At 41.4% G+C, this 22,201-nt stretch overlaps 1 protein-coding gene across 3 annotated transcripts in view; it reads right to left on the bottom strand.

The window, feature by feature from the left end:
* EFNA5 (ephrin A5) overlaps positions 1-22,201 on the bottom strand; it is a 278,632-nt gene that overhangs the window by 4,958 nt on the left and 251,473 nt on the right. For 2 of the 3 annotated variants that reach the window (XM_046000507.1, XM_046000506.1), the window contains 2 exons: positions 5,042-5,107; positions 4,558-4,638 (listed from right to left, as the gene is read on the bottom strand). In XM_046000507.1, the coding sequence (XP_045856463.1) occupies positions 4,558-4,638; positions 5,042-5,107 (147 nt within the window). The remainder of the gene's footprint in view (positions 1-4,557; positions 4,639-5,041; positions 5,108-22,201) is intronic. The other variant, XM_046000508.1, reaches the window with a different exon arrangement.

The following is a 22,201-nucleotide window of genomic DNA, read 5'->3' as shown; positions in this document are numbered from 1 at the left end:
TATTTCATAGGATTAGTATTGAATGCTATGTGGTTGGTTACCTACAAGAATTTTCAAGGAAGAAGAATTAAATGCCAAAACTGCATTACTTATTTCTTATTTATTTATTTGCCAGAACAGCGTTTTCAATTAACTATATGTAATGCCCACTAGACCTCAATAAATGGTGCCCACTAGTTTGCCTACAATTGGGAATCAATGGATGGTGCTATGTCCATTACAAACCCTGTATCTCCAGGATTAAATTACTTGAACTTGACTCTCTTTATTTTTATCAGGCTGAAGCTTGGTGCATAAATTATCAGCGTGGATGCAAATTTTCCTCTAAATAAAATGGATTAAGTGAGGTAAGCTCCTTTTATTTAGCTATAAAGTGTTTTACCAGGCTGCCTCTGACTCTGGATAGCCTTCCTGATCTGCATGATTAACAGGCTTAACTCTGAAACAGGAACTCTGCAGCAATTAGTACCCCAAGATAGATGAGAGGCTTGCCTACCAGCCAGGCTTTGCTCAAGTGTTGCCTGTCTTCTTCCTTCCTCCTGGTTTAACTCATCCTTTCCGACTACATGTTCTCTGAACTACATGTTCTTGGCGCCCAGGAGTGGGGTTTGGTGGTAGATCAGGGGACCTTCCTGTAAGAGCTCAGAGACCGTCATCTTGTATTCACTAAATGGTCCATCAGAGAGTGGAGACAAGTGAGACTCGTGATGTTCCTCAGTTTTGTAGACCTCAAAGGATAATCCCAAGTCTCCCTGCATGACCCACTGAGAACCCCTTCATGGACCATTGGTTTCAAACTCATTTATATCTTCACACCAAACGTCACAATAAAGATGCTTTCTTTTTCACTATGTATTGTCACACTCCCTATTCTTAAAAATTGGCCACTTTTCAGGCACAGGGGCTGGCCCCTGCTTCCAGATATGTGCAGGTAGGCTCTTTCTGTTCTTGACCTCCGTTCCCAAAGTGAGCTAAGCGATCTACTGCTCCATGTTAAGGCTTCTGCCCTGGAGGGCTCTTATCATTTGAGCGTGTCCTCATGTAGAAGCTGCTGCCTTCCTGTGTCAGTGTGCTCTCCTCCCCTGGACCTGAGCTAACCTGCGTGGGGTGGCGGTTGTCTTAAAAAAACTAGAGAAGGTTAGGAAGCAAGAATGCAAAGTTAAACCGATGCAGAGGAGAAACTATAAAGCCCTCCCCCCCCACCATGGTGCCAACTACTTGTGGACACTTCCCTCTGTTCTTCTTCAGCCTGGCAAATGTATTACATCTGTAGTTAACAGGAATTAGACATAAATGCCCTGAATAGCCCTGAATTTAAAATCCTAATCACCTTAAGAGCATCGATACGTTGTCAATCAGAATATTAGAGCACTTCGGGTTTAGTTTGTAAAAACCATAAACCCTGAGGCTTACAGATTTCATTTTGAAATACCGTTTATATTTATACACCTGAAATCACACCAGCTCTTGGGTTCTTCTTCGCCTTATTTTTACTACCAAATTACCCAATCCTCTGCCTTGTAAAGTCTAGATGTGTACTGATAAAAGGTACTCCAGTCATAAATAGGTACTCAGGTGAACTGGAGGGAGAGCTGCCCTCTCTGTCCTTCCAGGATGGTCAGCAAGGGCCAGCCCTTGCTCCTGGCAGCACAAGACAGGGTCAATGACCTTGCGGGACACTGAGAGGAGGAAAGCTTTTGTTTTTCAAACAAGTGAAGCATGAGGTTACATGTCCTTTTCAGTTTTCTAATCATGGATGATTTGGGGAAGTAACCCTTTTCTAAGCAACCAACCCATAAATATTTTACCCTCAAAGGGGGAAATCTGTCCCACTAGGACCACACAGTTCTTCCCTGCTCTCTGTAACATTGTGGTCCTGGCTCAGGATTCTACCAAGCATCCTTTGATTCTAACAGGAGCTCAATGTTGGAAGATTCTACAGCCCCTGAGAAGCAAAATGAGAAACTGGCTGTCATTGGGTAAATCTGAGCAATTTCAGAATTCTAAGGAAGAATTCATAAGCAAATTCTGTTCCAGTGGAAATGACATCTAACCATCAGAGACTTCCTAAGACTCCTGATGGTAAATGTGGCTTGAAGGAAGAAGATATTCCTCCTCAGAAACCAAATCAAGTCTTGCCTCCTGCCTCCAGGATTCCACAGTCTGAGGGTTTCTATGGTTAACTGAGAGAACACTAGCGACATTTTGGAACATATTATGTGGCATATGTCTGCCCTAAGATCATCCTGTATCCCTGATGATAGGAAACTGGCAGGCAGAGTGTGCAAGCAAACAAAAAAGACAAATACATTCCAAAGACAGGTGAGTTAGTACACATTGCCGAGAACATGCAGTGGAATCCTTTCAGGCTTTCCGGATTCATAAAGTCTAGCTCTGTACTCCACCGTCCACCACAGTGGTGTAAAGCCGCGTGTCAGACTGGATTTTGTGAGGAATAAGACAAAGTACTCAAATTTATTATTGCATTCCTAGCTCAACCCTGTCTTACTTTTTGAGTGAAGATGCTCACGAGAAAGCCCTTAAATACACTCTTGACTGATGGGAGGGGGCTGTATGCCTCCGGATGTGCACCTGCATTTCCACTCCCCAGCGCGCACACACCACATTCTGTCGGACTGCCACAAACTTCCGTCAGTTCTGTGTGCATCAATTTGGGAGCCATCAAGGATTTTAAATGCTCAGTGAAAAAGAACCCATTTCCCCCAAAGACCGTGATATATGCTCACGTTTATGAATGCATCTTAAGATCTTGCATTTTATCATTAGTTGAATTCAAAGGTAATTTTCCTAATGTCAGAATAGTCCCAAGTGTATCTCCTGATGACCAAGAAAAACATGCATCAATAGTAGACTACTATTGGTAAGAGAATCCTCCTTTTCTATTCACGTTGGAATGGGGGTTGAGAAATTTGAATATTAAACCTGGGTCAGGCCTACTGAAGAGGCCTGGGCAAGTCCCAGTTACCAAGGGGAGAGTGTAGACTCTGTGGTCCTTAGAAGAGAGCCCATCTAACTCAAAGATCCTAGCGTGGGTCAAGTCCTCAAGTTTGGGAGGAGTCTGGTACCTTGAAGAGCCCCAGGAACGCTTCCAGATTTTCAGGACTCCACTAAAGTATCTCCAGGTCAGCACTCATTCCTTGCAACTTTCTAAAGCAGCTAACTGATCCCTAGGGAGCCAAGAGGGCCTCTCAGAGCTTTATCATACACACTTACCATTTGTGCTGGGGTAAGATGCCTGCCTTAGAAAAACAAGAAGGCTTGGGGGAAAAAACCTAACTCTTCCTGTCAGTTACAGTGCGAAAAGCTATTGTATGTCCTGAGGCACCGCATTTACTCAGGGTAAGTTTCCCTAAGGCTCACTCACTGTGTCCTAGTAACAATACTCAAAAGATAAAGTGGACTTCACAACCTTTTAACTTCTAGGGCCATAAAAAAGAGAAGTGCTGCTACAAATAAATTTTTTTTTAAAAAGTCTCTGTTCGCATAAGGTGGGGGGAGAGGGTCACATCTTTCTGTGAAGAAGAAATCATTTTAATTCCATTAAGCTTTGAGATGGTAGTGGGAACTGGGTAAGGAAACCAGTAAGATCTCAAGCAGGTAGGGTAAGAGAGGAAACCAGAGGAAGGTAGGAATCCAGGGGCATCAAGGTACACAGTCCTCAGTGCACAGTGGATAGAGAACTCCTATTCCTCAAAATCAGCCTTGTTGAACTTATATCCAAATGGATAGCATACCGGACCACTTCACCCACAGCACACTACAGTGTAAATGTTTCGACGAGTGCTTGTGTGGGTTTTATGTTTCTTCAGTGACAGGAAATTCTGGGTGTGTGGGACGTAGCAGTAGGAATAAAAATTTTCTCCTTAATACTTTTGCCTCAGCAGTCAAGGATCACATTCGGCTGGGCAGACTACTGATCCATTTGTGGGAGTAACAAGTGTGTGAATCTGTGGTGTCAGGCGACATGACTGTATTACTCCAGACCAACGGCTACTGATATCAATAGCACAAGTAATATCTGAACTGTAATAAAGGTCTTTAGATCAGTTCAGTGATGCATGTAAACTGCCGGAGAAAATTAAATATGTTGAATTAGCTGCCGTTTTGGGCAATAGTCTTACTTTTATCCACAGATTTGGACATAATATAAAAAATGTTTTTAAGCATATACAATAGAATTTTTTTTTTCTGTCTTCTACGAAAACAGATCCGTTAATATTTCACAGTGATCCACCAGCATGCTTGAAGGATATGGTAAAAAGTAGTGAGATTTAGCATTCTGATGGGGCTTCTATATTAGAATACTGCATTATATCAAACCCATGTCCAAAAAAGAAAGATCATTTTTATCTAACATGCATTAGACAAAGATACTGGAGGAATGAGGGAGAATATAAGTAAGATTAGCGTCGCTAGCAATGAGCAAAAGCAGAGCAACTATAACATGCAAACATGCGGAGAAGAAGAAAGGAAAAAAAGTACGGAAGCACCAGAGAGAGATGCATTTGTTAAAAGAGAGTCTCTAAGCATACTAACCTGCTGGTTCTAATGAATTTTCTACTTTGTCGTTAACATCGAAAACACGATCATGAACACCTATAGTTTTCATACAGCTATCTATAACAAAAATAGAGATAACAGCCAAATATGTTAGTGAAGACACCCTTAAACTCCCGTTTCTTTCTTTTTTTTTTCTTTCTCTCTATTGTCTCCTTTAATTTATGTAGAGATTGTTTTATAATCAATGGCATGTATCCAAATGCCAATATTGTTCCCATTTGCTGTGCACGTACAACAGTCTAAGAAACAACAAGTTAGCAACTGCTGTGTACTTCAAAATAAAAGCATCATGAAGAATGATGAGAAAAAATATGATGAAAACGAAAACATGGATGCTGATATACAAAACAGGTACCACACAGGATTTAACAGTAAAAAAAGTTGTACCGCGGTGAACCAGACCACACAATCAAGCATGCGCAGTGAAGCCACCCTCTGAAGCTCATTCTAGTCAACTTACTTGTTGGTCTCACAAAGACTTTGAGCTTTAGACAGGACCTTCTGCCGTTATCTGGGATTGCAGAGGCTGCGGAGGAGACAAAACGAGAGAGAAAGGAGAGAGCAACAGCAGATTATTCTTCATTTTCAAATGCAAATGTTCTACAAGACATTCTTTGCTGAACAACAGCAGCATACTCTAATGTTTCCCAGAGGTTAAAACAAAAACACCCTTCAGATGGATAGACAGGCTAGAACGGGCTACTTTCCTATCCCCCGCTTTTCTTTTCAATACAGTAAAAACTCACGCAAGAATGTTGGTATAATCTACAGAAAAATACTTGGGATTTTTATTTCAAAGGCTCTTCCATTCAACTTGATCTGTTATCAATTTTCTCGAAAATAAGAAGATAATGCTTGAGCCCTCCGGCTGTCAGAGAGCTCGCTACTCCCCGTCTCCTGCAGGAAAAGGGGCCCAAGGTGAAAGTGCTGGCAAAAACCAGTAACAAATCGTTACAAGGCCAACTTAAACACGACCTATTTTTGCTGGGGAAAGCAAAGCTTTGTCTGTCCTGAAAGCTTGTCTGTCAGTGCTTTGCAGGTAATTCAATTAGAGGTTTTACTCAGAACTTGGCTCTGCGTTCTATATGACTAAACCGAGCCCAGCAACTTCCATCATGCTATTCTAAGTACAATATGCTATTGAGAAAGCACTACGGTGCAACGGTACATTCGTTTTTAAAAATTTGCCACGAGAAGGATGGAAGTAATAAAGTGGGCTTACCAAAACCTGACAACATGTTTCAAGTTATAATTCATTTGAGGAAGAAACTTTTCTTCTCTTCAAGATAGTAAGACTGTAAACTTTCTCTGTGCTGGAAAGATTATCTCCCCTCAGTACACACAGCGTAATGTCAAAGGGATTTTGAAGGGCGGTAAGACCCTTAATGATCTCACCCGTTTACTAACACATTCTAGAAATGACAAAAATGATAAAGGAGTGCTGCAGCAGAAATCCTGTAAATTTCGTCCCTGTGTGTTTGCTTCAAATGGTTTCTTCAGAAAATGCAGATGACAACAATGAAAACTCACATGGCTTACAGTGAGTTTGGTGAGCCCCTCAGTGACCAAGACAGGGACCCCTGTTCGGTGTGCTTTCTCTCTCCTTTATTTTTTATCTTTTATTAGTCCTCATGGGAGCCCAGATGATGAAAATGCTTATTTCTTAGGTGAGGGGATTTGAGATGCAAACTTCAAACTAATTTTACATGAATCTCCTCCAGAAACTCCACGATCCCTGTGCTGGGAAACTTACACATTCACAACCTAAAAGAGATCAAGCTGTAAAGGACCCCAAGTCTCACTCTGCAACACCTGTTGCAACCCCTTAATTCTAAGACTAAAGTATACAGAAAAGAGGTTTTTGTCCCTCCCCTCCCCCTCTCCCCTCTGAAAAGCAGTTAAGAAGTGCTAACAGCTGGCTTTGCTGTAGGCTTTCATTAAATCAAAGTCAGAAAAACTCCCTCTACTGACATTTACAGTAACTAGTGTGTTATTTAGGGCACAATATTTGCACTCTGTGGTTTGATCCAGGAAATGGTGTCCTTCCTGTGGACCCCGACTGCAAATGTGCACGTCACAAACACAGTACACATAGGTGACTCCAATTCATTAGGAAAACCATGGCTCTTGAGATAGTTTGTCTCATTATTCACAAGAGGTGGTGTGGAAAAGTGACACGTGGATATTTACACTGCCATTCTGTGGATTTCTGAGCTGAGATGAGCTCCCTAGGAGCTTGAGCCTCATGCATGAACTTGATTCGCCACATACAAGAACAGATTGTACCAAAGATACTGCAAGATTACAGGAGGCTCACGGCAGCATCAAGAATTTAATTGTTTTAGTTGGGGAACTACTTGGGAGTTTGCACGGGTCTTTCAGATTTATATGCAGCAGAAATCCTGTAAATCCAGGACACAAAAATCATCGTAGGACGCACTGGAATAACCTAATAGTGACAAATGATAAGCTCTCTTTAAGAAAAAATGCGAAAAGTTCTCTCACTAGCTCTGAGAGATGGACAGTTAGCCTCAGCTTCAGGCTGCTTACATACTTCTATAAATTAAGATAATAAAATACATGCATAAATATTTTACTTAAACTCTCTTCCCTATCTAACTTCTCCATGACTTCGCCTCGCCTATCACCAGAAAAGCTGTAACAATAACGTGACACGTTATACTGTGTGACTGTTATACTCTAAATCTTAAAAAAACTGATGAACAAAAAATGAAAACATACACCGTGAGTTACACAGTGCAGATGACATCAAATCAGTTAACTCCACAATCTCTGGGCTAAGCTTGTGAAATCATTTCTTAACCTTACAGCTAACTTGAGTGGGTAGGCTAGGCCAGGTCAGTATAACTTGGGTTCCTGAGAAACAGAAGTCAAACCAAAAAGCATAAAAACTTTTCATGCAAGATTTTAAAAAGTAAGAGTCTGGCTTTGTTCCATGTATGTTCCAGGTTTCTTAACCCCAGGCCCCCTGCATGACAAATGTGGGATGCCTTTATACTATGAACAAAATGCTGAGGATTACTAATTAGTAATATTTGAAGATACAAAGTCATCTTAAAAGTGCTTTACCAGTCACAAGTAAACAGAAAAGCAGTGGACTGAGCATTAAGAACACCAAATGACAGAGGAATTGAAAAATATAACAGTCACACAAGTGAAGTTACAAAGAAAATCCTCTCAGGATCAATTATGAGCAAAAAAAAAAAAAAGAAAAGAAAGAAAGAGCGAGCCACCGATGGACACGAGGGTATAGAAACTAAAAATGTGCCTGGCTTGTCTCAGGAGTGTATACCTACACATTGATCCCTATAGTTCTAGAGCCACACCAGTTTATATGACCAACATATCTTAGTTAAAACAAGTTTTATAACTTCTTATGCTATTTTCCTTAGAAAATTAATTACTAACCGCTTCATCCATCCATTCAAAAGCTTTAAAATTCCTACTATGCACCAGCTTCCCGGTTAGGCACCAGGAATGCAAAAGTGTGTCAGATGCACAGTTCCTGTCCTTGTGCTGTGCTTATTCCAGCTGGAGACATGAATATGAAGCACATGAGGGATCGCGGTGATAACTGTGGTCTGCGTGAACTCCCAACAGGGCTTTGGACATGGACTTAGCTGGGTCTGGGACGGGGAGGATGTCCCAGACATGTCTATCAGAGGGAATTTTATCGAGGCTTTACAGAGCCTGCAGAAGCAACTGGGACAAAAGAATTAGAACATTTCCTCTCTAAGTTCCCACACTGGAGCATGAGCAACCAAAATGACGTGTTAACCGGCAACAGGTGAAGAAAACCTAGACTTGAACTCTTCCCATAAATATGCATGGATTTTCTAAGAGAAATTGTCAAATTAAAATGTGAAATGCAATTCCTGTCTTAGCCATTTGTCTCATAATCCAAATCCATTTCCCTTTATTCAGTTTACTGCTGAAAATGTACATTAGGAGTCCGGAAGCTGGGAGCAGGGGCACAGGACCATTAACACAAGTTCAACCTCCCATTCCATGATCTTAATAACGACTTCATAAATCAAACCACAGGGTCCCTTCCCCCTAATGATCCACAAAGTACCAATCAAAACCTTACAACACATAATGAAATACCAGCTGAGGGCTCTCTGGTCTCTGTATTTAGAGTATCATGCTAATAAGGCCATGGGGGCTGCTTATCCTCACTCTGTTCCATGACCTCAGACAGGCGCCCCGACTCCAGCCATTCCTGAAAACCTCTTTCCTTGGTCTCCTGGGGCCCAGGTAAGCTCAGTTCAGCACTTATCAGCCAGTCTGATACATACATTCCATACCCCCCAAATCAGTACTTCCATCAGCTATATTTAGGGTTGTGAATATTCACAATATTCACATCACAGTTCACTACAGAGTTATCAGTAGGATGTGGCAAGCAAATAAAGGCACCATGCTTTTGATAGGTAGCTTCTGACCTGCCTCCCATTACCCTCACTTGAGTGTGGGCTGGACCTAGTTTTTTGCTTCTAATGAGTAGCATACAGCCAGTGTGACAGAATGTCATTTCTGTGATTAGGCTGCAAAAGACTGGGACTCCTTTTTTTTTTTTTTTAAGATTTTATTTATTTATTTGACAGAGATCACAAGTAGGCAGAGAGGCAGGCAGAGAGAGGAAGGGAAGCAGGCTCCCTGCTGAGCAGAGAGCCCGATGTGGGGCTCGATTCCAGGACCCTGTGACCATGATCCGAACCGAAGGCAGAGGCTTTAACCCACTGAGCCACCCAGGTGCCCCGGGACTTCTTTCTTGCTAGCGCTCGCTCTCTTGCCATCTCTTTTGCTCATGGAGCAAGATGCTGTAGCGTGAGACTCTCAGTGCTGGGGGCTCGTGGCAAGGAACGGAGGGAGACTTCCAGCCAAGCGTGAGCAAGAGACTAGACTGCCTAACAATCTGGTGAGTAAACCAGAAACTGAATGCTTATCCTTTAAAAAGACTGTCACCTTGCGGGAGACCCAGACCCAGAAGACCCAGCTAAACTACCCTTGGATCCCTGACCCACAGGAACTGTGAATGCTAATTGTCTTAGCCCCACATTCGGGGGTAATTTGTAATCCAACAGCTAAATAATACAATGCTGTACAAAAACACCTCTGTGCCACCAAAGGCTTCCCATGGCCAACATGAGGCAGACCTAAGAACTAAGGCACTGGGGAATGCTCTCGGAAGGACTGCCAGGCCCGCCAGGCCCTGGTTCCCATGGGGCAGCTCCTTCCTTGGTCCGCCACCATGTCTACGCAACTGGATTGCTTGCCAGTTTATTTTTCAAGCTACTGTTCTAAGTCCACTTAAAATAGGGCTTGAAGAGAAGTAATTATAAACTGCTGTTGAAGAAATACTACAAGATGTATCTGTTTGTTTTCACTCTAGCACTTGAAAACGGTTTTTCATTTTCCTTCCCATGCCACTTAGTTTGTTTTGGCTAATGCAGCCAACCTGTGCTGTTCTGTGCAATTATCACGATGTCTTACTTTAACTCCAAATTGCTGGGTGAACTTAAATGAGCTTTGATAGAAAATGTAAACTTAAATCGTAAGACAGAATGCCCTTCCTCTAACAGGAGACAGAGAATGTTAAGGGGAGCTTTAAAACACGCGAAAGAAAAGGATTTTAATGATATTAAAAGGATTTCTCTCTATATCAAAAAGCTTGTATCAATTATCAATTATCTTGTACACAAGCTGTTACATTAAGTACGAATATTTTGAGGTTTTAAGCAACTCAAAAGTAACAAACACCCTTCTTCATGAGGAACATGAACATGTCTTCTTCAAGCAGGTGGGGTGATATTCTTGTATTTTTTCCTCCATATTTTTAAGTCCAACACCGTACTCGCCAGTCAACCAACTTCAACATCTCTGCCTAACCTTATTCATCCCTATACTTTCATTCCAAAAGCCAAAATCCTTCTCCTTTACTGTGTCCCTTGCCAGTCTGGTACTCCGAGAAGTTTTATTTTTGAGAATAGTCATCTACTTTCTTCTTCCTTTTAAAGAAATGAGTGTGTGTGCGAGCATTAAAAATGCAGTTTGCCATTATGTTTGCCACAGGCAATATTTCTCAATTTGTGCAAGTCAAAGGAAGAGATAGGCTATTAGTTGTTAGCAGAGCCTAGTCTCTTCTCTGTAGGTTTTCATGTAGTTTAACACACAATACGGATATATGCAAATTAGGCAGGCGGCAGGCGAAGGCAGATTTAAGCATTCATAATCCTTTCACAATAAATGCTCAAGAAGTAAAGCCCCTTTAAAGAAACGGTACTACTGAAAATGTCTTCTAGAACATAATGAATCAAAATCCATTTTGTATATGTGGGTGGAGGGTGGGGAACAGAAGAGGCGGTGGGTATAGGATAGAGATTAACCAAAGCCATATGGACTGCTTGGAAAATGGTTACCAGACCTACAGAAAAAAAGTCTTAAATGTTAGGCCTCTTGTTAGGAAAGAATATCCCAGCAACAGTTGGCAACTGGCTATCTGCCCTTTCTTAAGCAGCAGCACAACACCTAATTTTCATATTAAGAACAAAAACACGAGTTAGAATGGAATGTATTTCGCCACCTTACCTTTTGAGATTTAAAACTCACATGTCTGAATAACGTGCTCTTGGCCCCAGGCTTCCCCCCCCTTTTTAAAAGAATTTATTGATTTGACAGAGAGTGAGAGAAGGAGAGAGAGCACAAGCAGGGGGAGCAGCAGAGGGAGAGGGGGAAGCAGGCTCCCTGCTCAGCAAGGAACCCGATGTGGGACTCTATCCCAGGACCCTGAGATCATGACCTGAGCCGAAGGCAGAGGCTTAACGCACTGAGCCACCCAGGTGCCCCTTGGCCCCAGGTTTCTTAAATTTCTGTCCTAGGATCAACCACAGGAGTGGCTATATATGCCCACACATTTCATCTTTCCCAGTCAGCCGTGTCTTAAGACTTAAATCACTGGCAGGTTAAGGTCAAAGTCCCAGATGTAACGTTCGGGAAAGAGGCTACCCAGTAAAGGTAGGAGCCTTGAGGAAACTCAAGATATCATGTATATATTAGATTCTTTGATTGTGCTCGGGGGATTTGCTATTAAAAAAAAAAATAGGGAAGGAAGAGGGGTGTTTCCCACTATATAATAAGCTCATGTACTCCATGAGCTAAAACTTGGGTTTCAACACCAGGAAACTGTAACAGGGACAAATAATTAGAGTAAAGTTCAGGGAGAGGGAAGTAAAATTAGTTCCAGCTGTGCAGCCTCAGACAAAAGAGAAAAATAGGAGGTACCACCCATCACACCCATGGCTCCCCCTCTTCAGGCTTTCTACCCCTCAGGCAAAATTCTCACTGCCAATGCTAACTTAAGTATTATTTAAATTCCAGGAGCTAAGCCTCAGTAGATCAATTATTTTTTCTGACCAACCTCAAATAAATGGCTGAGGACAAGTTTCTTTCCACTGATTTCTAGGAAAACAAATAGGACATTATCCTGCTTTTGTACACATTTATTTCAAGTGTGGTCAAATTCTTACTTGCTTTTTAAAGCTCAGAGACAACAAACTTTCTCCTACTGCTTTATTCAAGAGGGCATGGCTTGTCCCTTACACTTTTGTATCTATTAAGGCATGACCAAAAAATAACCTGAGTTTCAGAGAATGCTTTTAAAAACATCCTCTGTATAAGAACATTTTCTAAGTCTTTTTGAGAAAAAAATATGTCAACCTAAATTTATCTCCTGCCATTATGTGACTGGAACAATCCCGTTCACAAAGGCACAGAAAGCAAGATAATATTTAGATAGCATTTTAAATGTTAACTGTATTTCCTTGAGTTTAGGGCTTTGTTAAGTTCCTCATTGGATATTTTACATTTTAAAAAATAAATCAGTGAACAGTTAGGAAAAGTAAGCTTCCTGTTATAAACTGTGTTAGAACTATTTTCTAAGACCCGGACTTGCCTGAGGCCACACTATTGAAATAACTGTCCCGGGTCATTGAGGTCAGATTGTTCTTTCTCTCTTGTTTGTGGTGATTTTGGTGAATTTTGCCTGTTGTAACAGGTAAGTGTAATGCAGTATAATGAGAATGCAGAATGATTCACTTAGAAAAACTCTTCTTCAGCTAGAAGCCACATAATAAGGGTAATAAAAAACCAAAAACTCAGACAAAAGGTAGGATTCCTAGAATTTATACTAGTCCTCTCCACAGGCTCCTTGTGCCACCCCTGTGGTCTGTTATTGGGGTGTCTATTAACTCGTAAGCGTGAAGGCCACAGATCCCGTTACTCATTCATCCAGTATTACCAGCAAGAGTGCTGTTATCCTAAAGCACTACTACTAAGGTAGCAAGACAGCCGATTACTAATAAATCATCGAGGTAATACAATTCACAGAGGTTCCTGGATACATGCAATTATTTCTTCAAAGCTTTCATAACCACTATCATCCTTATCTTCCCTGGTGAGGGGCCTTGGAAGGGACGGGGTTTAGTGGTTCGAGTACACGCCCAGCGATGATCTGAATCTTCTCCCTGGGTCACCTACTCTGACGTCTGTGGTGCCTTTCAGTCAGCTGCTAAACCTACCTGAGCCTCTCCTTCCCTGTGAAAAAAAAATTAAGTCTGACAGCGGATTGTTATATTGTACCTGGAAACTCAGGTGACAGATGCCTTCAGATCTAGAGTATCAGTTCACGTGTCTACACAACGACGGCATGAGCTCTGTCCTTCCTCCTCTCTATGTGGCGGTCTCCCTTAGTGAGCTGACCCCAGTTCTGAGCACATGTTTACAGGAAGGGGAGGGACCGGGTTATGGATGGTGGTGGTCAAGTTCTTCATCGTAAGGAAAGCCAGGGGGACAAGGGTGACCTTTTCTTTGTAGCCTAAATGAGAAAAACTGGATTCGACCATAGCTTTGCGGCGGACGTCGGGGTGAAGGGGTTTGTATGAGGATGTGCACGTTGGCGGGGGTGAGAGTTCAGGGAATTAGAAAGGGCACTGGATGACCTGTTCATTTTGAAAATCACGCTGAGATTCTGTGAGTTCTCTTCTCAATCCACATGGAGAGTGTGACCGTGCTATTACAGTGGAGGGACAGCACCCAAAGCTGAGAATATTGAAGGCCTGTCCTCAATATTCTGTTGCATCATATTTGGGTAAATATCTATTTATGCATAGCAATAATTTGTTTTTCTTAGCCAGTAGGCCCCGTTCTCCCAAAGGCTGCTATTTCTGGAGCTAAGATTAAGTATCTGCGCAGGGTGTGTCTGTTTGGGTAGCAGGCCCCATGGAACCCTAAAGGTGTGCAGAAATTCATGTTCCCGCTTTAGAAAGCTAAGTTCGGGGTGCCTGCCTTGGCTCAGGGCATGATCCCTGGGTCCTGAGATCAAGCCCCTCATGTAGGGCTCCCTGCTTGGTGCGGGGAGGCTGCTTCTCCCTCTCCCTCTGCCTCTCCTCCCCCCACTAGTGCTCTCTCATTAAACGTTCTAATAAACAAAATTAAAAAAAGAAAAAAAAAAGCTAAATTCTACTAAAGAGGAGCCTTTTTTAGGTACCAGGACTGTACATTTCATTTCACACCAGAAATACTTTCCTTGATGAAGGTTTTAATGTTGACAGAGTGAATAAAATCAAAGCTAATGGATAGGGAGGGTCCGAATTCTGGTTTGCTTTCCTCTCTAAGTGACAGGACCAGTTCCAGGAAAATTACTGGCTGTGCATTGCAGGGCAGAACCCTGCAGACCCAGAGCAGCTGGTCTTTCACTGTCTGCCCCAACTTTTATTTCCTTCTTTAACTCTCCCCCTCTTCCCTGCTTTAATCCACATCAATAGCTAGTCCCAACAACATTCCCTCCCAGAACCTTCCTGTCTCCCTTTTCTCACGCCAGCTTTTCCTCTGCCTTTCAAAACCCCAGCTGTCTTGGGCCACTTGAGCTCTTTTCCTGTTCTTCCAACACAAAACCCCCTTTTGGGGTTCTGACATGGATCTGTTTCTATCAGGTAATAAGAAGCACGTCCCCCATCCTGTTTGGTCTTACAGCTCTCTGCTAAACGTTGCATCTCTGCCAGTGGAATTGAGGGTCCCCTGCAGGCCGGGGCACTGCTGAGTTCTCAGTGCCCTGGAGTCCACTGCTTTGTTCAGAACGTGTGTTCCATAAAGATCTGGAGAATAAGTCTAGAGGCAACAAAAACCTGTGGAGCCCTTGACCAAACGTGAATGAAAACTCAGGATTAGAATAAACAACAAAATGGAGAAGAGGGGTCAAGGGAAAGCAAAGATCCCCTTTTTTGGAAGGTCCTTCCCTCCTCTCTGCCAGCTGCTTCCATCAGCTGGAACCATCTCAGAAACTGACCAAAGAGCCTGAACCTGGGGAGACACACAAAATTCAAGTAGGTATTACTGCTCTATCTGCAAGTGTGTGGTCCAAGAGATAAGATGCCAGTGAAAGGAATGTGGGCATCTTTAGAGCCAAAGATCTGCAGAATCTCATCAAATGATCCGTCTGGGTAGGAGCTGCAGGCCTCACCAGGAAACAGGAAAGTAAAGGCAGAGCAATGCGAGAATCCAGTGACCTCAGTCTCCCTTAAGGATAGAGAAGTGACACTGAGATGTCGTAATCAGACGTGAAGATTGAAGCCACCCTGGCTGAAATCCTCTAGTCATTAAGAAGGCTTGGCAAGTTACGGTACCTCAAACACCAAATGAGAACATAATCCCAAAATTGTGTAAAGGGATATGGCTGTACTTTAGGCACGGCTGAGTTTAAAAACGAAGTATCTGCATTTTTAAGAGCATCAAAATCATACATCTAGTATTTTTTTTTTTTAAGATTTTATTTATTCATTTGACAGACAAAGATCACAGGTAGGCAGAGAGGCAGCCAGAAGCACCTGAGAATGTGGACCCTTAATGCTTTCAAAGTGTATGACAGCTTTGGCCACCCAGAGCAACGGGTGAGACACGGAATTCTAATTTAAAATATGTAATGGAACAACTGATTTAGAGTTTTTGACTAAATTACGTTATAGGTTTGCATACAATTTTAAAACATTTACCAGAATTAAGACATAGGTTTCATTTTAAATTATGGTAAGAATTACTTAAATACTTGGGAAGGTTTGATAGTCAATTTAAGTACTTAGAAAGCAAAGACTTATTGTGCTGAGCACTGACTAATGTATAGAATTGCTGAGTCATTCTTATTGTATACCTGAATACCTGAACTAATGTTCAAATACAATTACAAATGTTAATTGTATTTGAATTGAAAATAAAAAGCAAAGAGAGTATATTACATCTTTAGTGGTGAAAGGAGTTTAATGAACCAAGTTTGTAAATGGAGTCAAATACTTAAATTTTCTAGTCTAGGCTACATTTGAAATTTTAAAGATTTTTAAAATTTGCTATTTAATAGGTCAAATATCAAATTTGAAATCCAAACTAACCCTTTAAGTACTCTTTCCTATGGACATTAACTATCCTCTGCAACCTAAAACTCACACTTGATACTTCCTTTTGTGCTGTGGGTCAAATGCTGCCTCCCAAGGGAGGCCTTGCATGATCACCCGACTAAAAGCTGTCTTCTCTATTTTTCTCTGTCACTGCATCTAGTTCCTTTTATAGGTCCTCGTGTAACTGGCAATTAGAGATTTGTTTGTTTCCTGGCTTATCGTCTCTCTCCCAGTTAAACTGTAAGCTCCAGAAGCAATAACTTTTTTAATACACCACGGTGTTTCCAAAACCTAATACAGTGCTTGGTCCAAAGCGCGCACACAAAAAGCATTTTTGAAGGAATGAATAAGTGAATGAAGTAGAAACCGAATACGCCAGAAATACTCAGGTTCATACTTACAAACGGAACCAAGGTGTTCTAGAAACCCAAGATCTTCACAGATTGATTAGCTATGTTTTTCACTCTGAATATTACTTTATATTCACTCTTGCTAAAATACAGAGCAATTTCAAAGCTAGATGAAAACCTTGTCCACTTTATTGCCACAGCAAACTTTTTAAGAGATTTGCTTGCTATTTGATCTGCCAGTAATCCTAGTTAAGCAAGCAGATAATGTGCAGATGGTACCAAGATGTGTAATAAAATGTTTGATAAATTACAATTATAACTTTAACATAAAGTATATTAAATAAATCAGTGATGTATTTTTTAGGAGCTTCTCGTATTTGAAGAGTACACAGAATGGAGAAAAGGATTACTATATTTCAAAATATGTTCCTGTTTCTTAAGGAATCTGTGAAGCTAGCATATAAATACAAGAATCCTATCCACTAGCTATGATATTAATACCAGTGCGCTATTTAAGTTTTAAGTAATCATTTACATTTTGATGCTGACTCTACATGTCATAAAAATAGGAAGGTTTTTTTGTATAGCTTAGCATTTTGGGCAAAAAATTCATTCTATTTTTCTTCTGCTTAGTGGAAGGAAAAATATGTACTCTTGGGTCAACTTATCTTTTTAATCTAAGAGGTCTCCGTTGAAATTGACTTTGAAGTTTGCTAATTACAAAACTCAACAGGGGTTTTTCCTTATTTGGTATAACTCATATTTCTATTCATTAACCTCAGTATTAAAAAGATTAGAAAATCTGAATAGAAACAACTTAAAAGTTTGAAGCATATCCTCTCCCTGGTGATATCTTTAGATACTTTGAGTGCAAACTTCCCCTCATCTGATGATCTAATTACAAATCTTTTGTGGTTGTGGAATGGGAGGCTCTATTCATGTATTCTGAGCTTCCTAACGACATAGTGCCGCAGGAAGGTGAGAAATCGGTCGATTTTTTTCTCATTCCGTATATTGGGAAAATTTATGTCTACCTGAGTTACGAGAAAATCGGGGTTCTGACGGGCAATCCTGCTAGCTGCTTTTCGTGGGGCCAAGCCACTGGGTTCAGATGCTTTCATTGTGGTGAAAAGATCATTACCAGGCGGCTCCGGGGAAGTTGGCCCTCCTGTAAGTGCGCTCCTTTGTTATGAATATGGAACAGATGGAGCCAAATCTATCTGCTCCGTAGGAACAAAAACACTTACAACCCAGCTCTCTCTATTAAAGACTCTACTTAGCTCCTTTATACCATTGGCTTTCTGTGCACTGCTGTGAGGTTTTGACTTTATAGAAAAAGGCACTTCATAAAAGCAACAGTTCTTACTCTTAAACCAAAGTGGCCTAAGAACTAAAGAAGATGAATACATGGTTTCACCCACAGGACTCCTTGGAGATATGCAGATATTCAATTAGGGGTGTGTGTGTGTGCGCGTGCGTGTGCGTGTGCGTGTGTGACTGTGTTCAGTTCTGGTAAATGTCTGCTTTAAAACAACATGAAAATATAAAGGAGAACGATGAAGATGTCATGTTTCTCATTACGAGGATGGCATCTAATTGCTCTAGCATAATAAAATGCCAGGATTTAATTTTGCATATATGTCTGTAAGGCTAGCGAGGACTGTCTTGCACAAAAAATATGACTCTGCACAACAAAACCATGCGGGTAAACATAATTAGTAATTAGGACCACGCTACAAAACAAAGGCTATATATGATGCTTCCTCACCATGAAAAATAGTAATAATTACCTTCAGTATCAGGCCAATTTGCTTTTATCATCTGAAAGATGTAAACACTGCAGGTGGGTCCAATGCAGGTGCTTATTTATCATGCTGATGGGCTGAAACACAGCCAAGGGCCATACCTATGAGGGGTTCTCGCCAAGGTGCGAGCGCTGGCGTGCGTGCATGCTCCGTGTGTGTGTTTGTTGACAGGTGGGTGGGGGAGGCTCACAGGCTTCTGGGTGTGGGTGCCCAACTGGATGCGTACCTTCCCTTGACAGCAACAGGGGGAAAGGCGTGTCTGCCTTCTTTCGTTACATTTATTATACTGATACATTTAGAGTCTGGCTGCCTCTTCCAAGATAATTGAAAAAAGAAATTCTGTGGCAGGAGGCTTTGATTCTGACTCAATCAAGTCTTCGGGCAAATTTCCTCCTGCCAGTGGAAGCACAGCTTGCCTGAAGTCGTAACCTTTGTTGGAGGAAAGGAACTGGCCTTGAAGCAGATCATGAAGCAGATGTTTTATGCCAAATCAGAGTCTGGGGATACGTAGGCTACTGCAAATAAAACTCTTCTTCTGTCTGTTCAATCATTTCAATTCCCTGCAGTGTGAAATATGAACTTGCCAACAAATGGCCAGCGTGCTGTGCCTCGCAGCAGGGGGGGAAAGTGCCACAGCTGTGCCAGAGACTGGAAAACTCAAGACGCGCATGACATGTTCATTAGTTGTGTACAGCTAGGGTCTGCGCCAGACCAGCTTCCAGAACCCAGACGTGGGGCAGGAGCCGGGACTGCCCAGCACACCAGAGAGTGGAAGACATGATTTCCACCAAAATGAGACACACAACTTACACTGAGCCCTTGGATGACCCCAGAAAGGTAGTCCTGACAAGAAAACAAAGGGCACATCTTCTCTGGGTAGGAACAGATTGAAAAACTAGGTCTGCCTGTGATCACAGCTTTTCTACCCCCCTGATTTTATTAGCAGCCTGTTCTGTGAGCAATTATAAAAAAAAGAAAGAAAGAAAAAAAGAAATAATGAAATACACTTCAAGCCTCAAAGCAGCTATGGAAGACTGAAATGGCCCCGTGAAGAACTTATCAACAAGATACCGTGTCTTTATCAGAAAGATGGCATCGTGGAAACCGTCTGGCGTACTTGTTGGCGGCAAATATAATACTAGTTCCTTCTAGTATTCTGCACTGGCCTTCTAGTTTGTTCTACATTACAGGTTCCCAATAGTGAAACAGTTAATTTATCTAAATGAAAGTAAAATGAACATGTTTCAGTTGGAGGTCCTCTGCTGCATATTGAACATGCATATTCACACACACCCTTATAGCTGTAATCCCAGATTATAAATATCCCATATTCAGTTCTATTGTGAGATTTTTCAAAGGTTATTCACATGCTTTCTAGTGTCACATTCTTTCAAGTTTTAATCATGAGCTCCTTAAATAGAAGTCATTTGCATCTGTAAACATTCCCTTGCAATAGTATTTAGCAGTATATTCTCTTTGTGCAGAGCTATTTTAAAAGGAAAATAACCTTAATATGGAATAACAATCAAGCACAGGCAGAAGAAGATAAATTAGAGGTTTGAGGAGCCTCTGTTACCCCTTTATGCAATTTCTGGAGAAAAAAAAAAGAAACAACTTTGAAGTTTCTCAATCTTAAAATAGCCCAGAATCCTAGTTTATTTTGGATGATCGATTATAGGAGTACTACTCACATAATCCAAAGCATGACCTAAATCATAAGGACATTTCCAAGAGAAGAAATGAGTTTGAAATAATTTATTGTTTTGAAAAGAGGCCAAATAAGTACACATGGTTCAAGCTCAAAATGACAGACCATTATCACAACTAATGGCCAAGTTCTCATTAGTTTAGCATTTCTAAATGAATGCTGTAGTCAATAAATCTGTTGCAGAATGGTTACAAATGACTGTTATAAGGGATTAATAACAAGACTTATATTTTTATTTTAGGATTCTTTTGGCACCAATTACCCTAGAATATTATTTCTCCATAATATTTCTTTTTTCTCTATTTAACTTGACCAAATACAAAATAGAAACATGAAATTATTTCTTAATTGATATGGAGCTTAGTGGGAGGGAACTCCATTTCCCTGCATAATAATATGCATAATAATAATAATTTTATTATTATTATAGCTACAATTTTTCTACTATTTCTACACACCAGGCACTGTGCCAGGTTTATTAAATGTAATCCTCAGAACAGTTCTGCAAGGCAGAATTATTATTCTCATTTAAGAGATGAGGAAACTGCGGCGTACAGGGATCAGGTGTTAGCCAATGACATACACAACTGGTGTATGGCACAGCGGATAGTCATATCCACGTCTTTCTAATGCCAGAACTATACAACCTCAGTTTATAGTATAAATCATACTTCTATTCATGGCTGCCCTACTTCAAATATTTGTTGCATAATTTCCCAGAAGCTCTTAAAAGTCCTTCCAAAAAAGTCTGGGAGTAGGTTAAAACTTGGTAGAACTTGACTGTGTCATCTTAAGCATTTGCAAGAGGTTTTAGTAAGCAAACCAAGTGGGGTTTTGCTTGCAGAGACATGTCCTACCCACACTTCCCCATCAGGTGCGTGTCTAGAAAAAGCCTTTTAATATTACATTACTATAACTGATGTACTACTCCTAAGTACCCATATGCACCACTGTAGGAAAAACATGAAACAAAACATAGTAACCAAATGTTCCAGAAAGAAAACTGGGAAAGTTGTCAGCATTCTTAGTACATACTCCCCTGTGAAAGGAGAGATTGCTCAGCCTGGCAGTGTTGTCTCTGACATCCAGCATCTCTTGGGATTTGGGTGGTTCTTGCCTGCCCCCGCCCCCATCATGGTGCCTTAGTCTTGGCCTGGTGGAGAAGCAAATTAGGTGACAACGTTGTGGCACAAGAACCCAAATTAACACGGAAAGCAGAAATTCCTCCTCTCCAAAACCCAACTGAGAGGGCTCCATCTGGGGGAGGGCCCTGCTGAGCACAAAACCACCTGCCTATTTACATATAGACAGAGTCAATGGCCTTTCTTGATGCCTCAGAAAAAAACCCAAATGCAACAGAGTCACTAATCCTCACCTTACCTTCAATAAGGATAGGAATTCATTAGTAAGATGCATGAAGGGTGACTTTGCATCTTTGTATCTTTTTCATTTTCTCTTGCAGTGTATGTATCTGGTCCACCAATGCCTACTCAACAGCATATGTAACATTTCCTGCATCATCTATTTCCAAAAACTCTTCCCCTTTAGTGGACCACATCCAAAGGATCCCATCCAGCCAGAGAAACAAGGGATTCTGCTCCACCCTGGACAGGTGGATAAGAGCTCAGAGTGATCGTGGTAGAACTTAAGTCAGATCATGTTCCATCTCTGCTCAAAAATCCATGACCCTACCTCCCAAGCCAATCCACACACTTCCACACTGTTACAGAGCTCTCTTGGGGTTCATCCTGCTCCAGCTATGCCGGCACACAACTCTGCTCTGCATTTTTCTGTTCCCTCTACCTGGAACAGTGACACATGGCTCGTGTCCTCACTTCTTTCAGAACCCCCCCCCCCCGACAAGCATTAACTATTACAAAGGCCTGTCCTGATCTGCCTCTTTGTATCCCCTACCTACTTCTCTATATCACTCTATATTATGATTATATAGATGGTTAACCCTTTTATATATTTTTATATATAAAATAGCAGTTTCCCTATGTTTATATCCCCTAAGCTCCTATTTTATTTTTCCATCATAGCACCGACCAACTACCTGACATTTTTCACATTTATTTATTTGTTTGTTTATCCCCTTCCCCAGCCCCTGGCTCCCCAGCAGAGTGTAGGTTCTATTAAAGCAAGGCTTTTGGCTCTTTTTTTCCTCTACTGTACACAGAGAATCCCAAACACATCTGGTCAGCACTCTAGCACTCAATCATATCTGTTGAATGGAGGCAGGAAAAGAAAGGATAAATGAATGAAAGACAAGGTCACCCCAAGAAAATGCTT

The sequence above is a fragment of the Meles meles genome, chromosome 3 (assembly GCF_922984935.1).
Source record: "Meles meles chromosome 3, mMelMel3.1 paternal haplotype, whole genome shotgun sequence".
Lineage (NCBI taxonomy): Eukaryota > Metazoa > Chordata > Mammalia > Carnivora > Mustelidae > Meles > Meles meles.
Note: the sequence above shows the minus strand (reverse complement) of the source record. Positions and strands in the feature narration are given on the sequence as shown.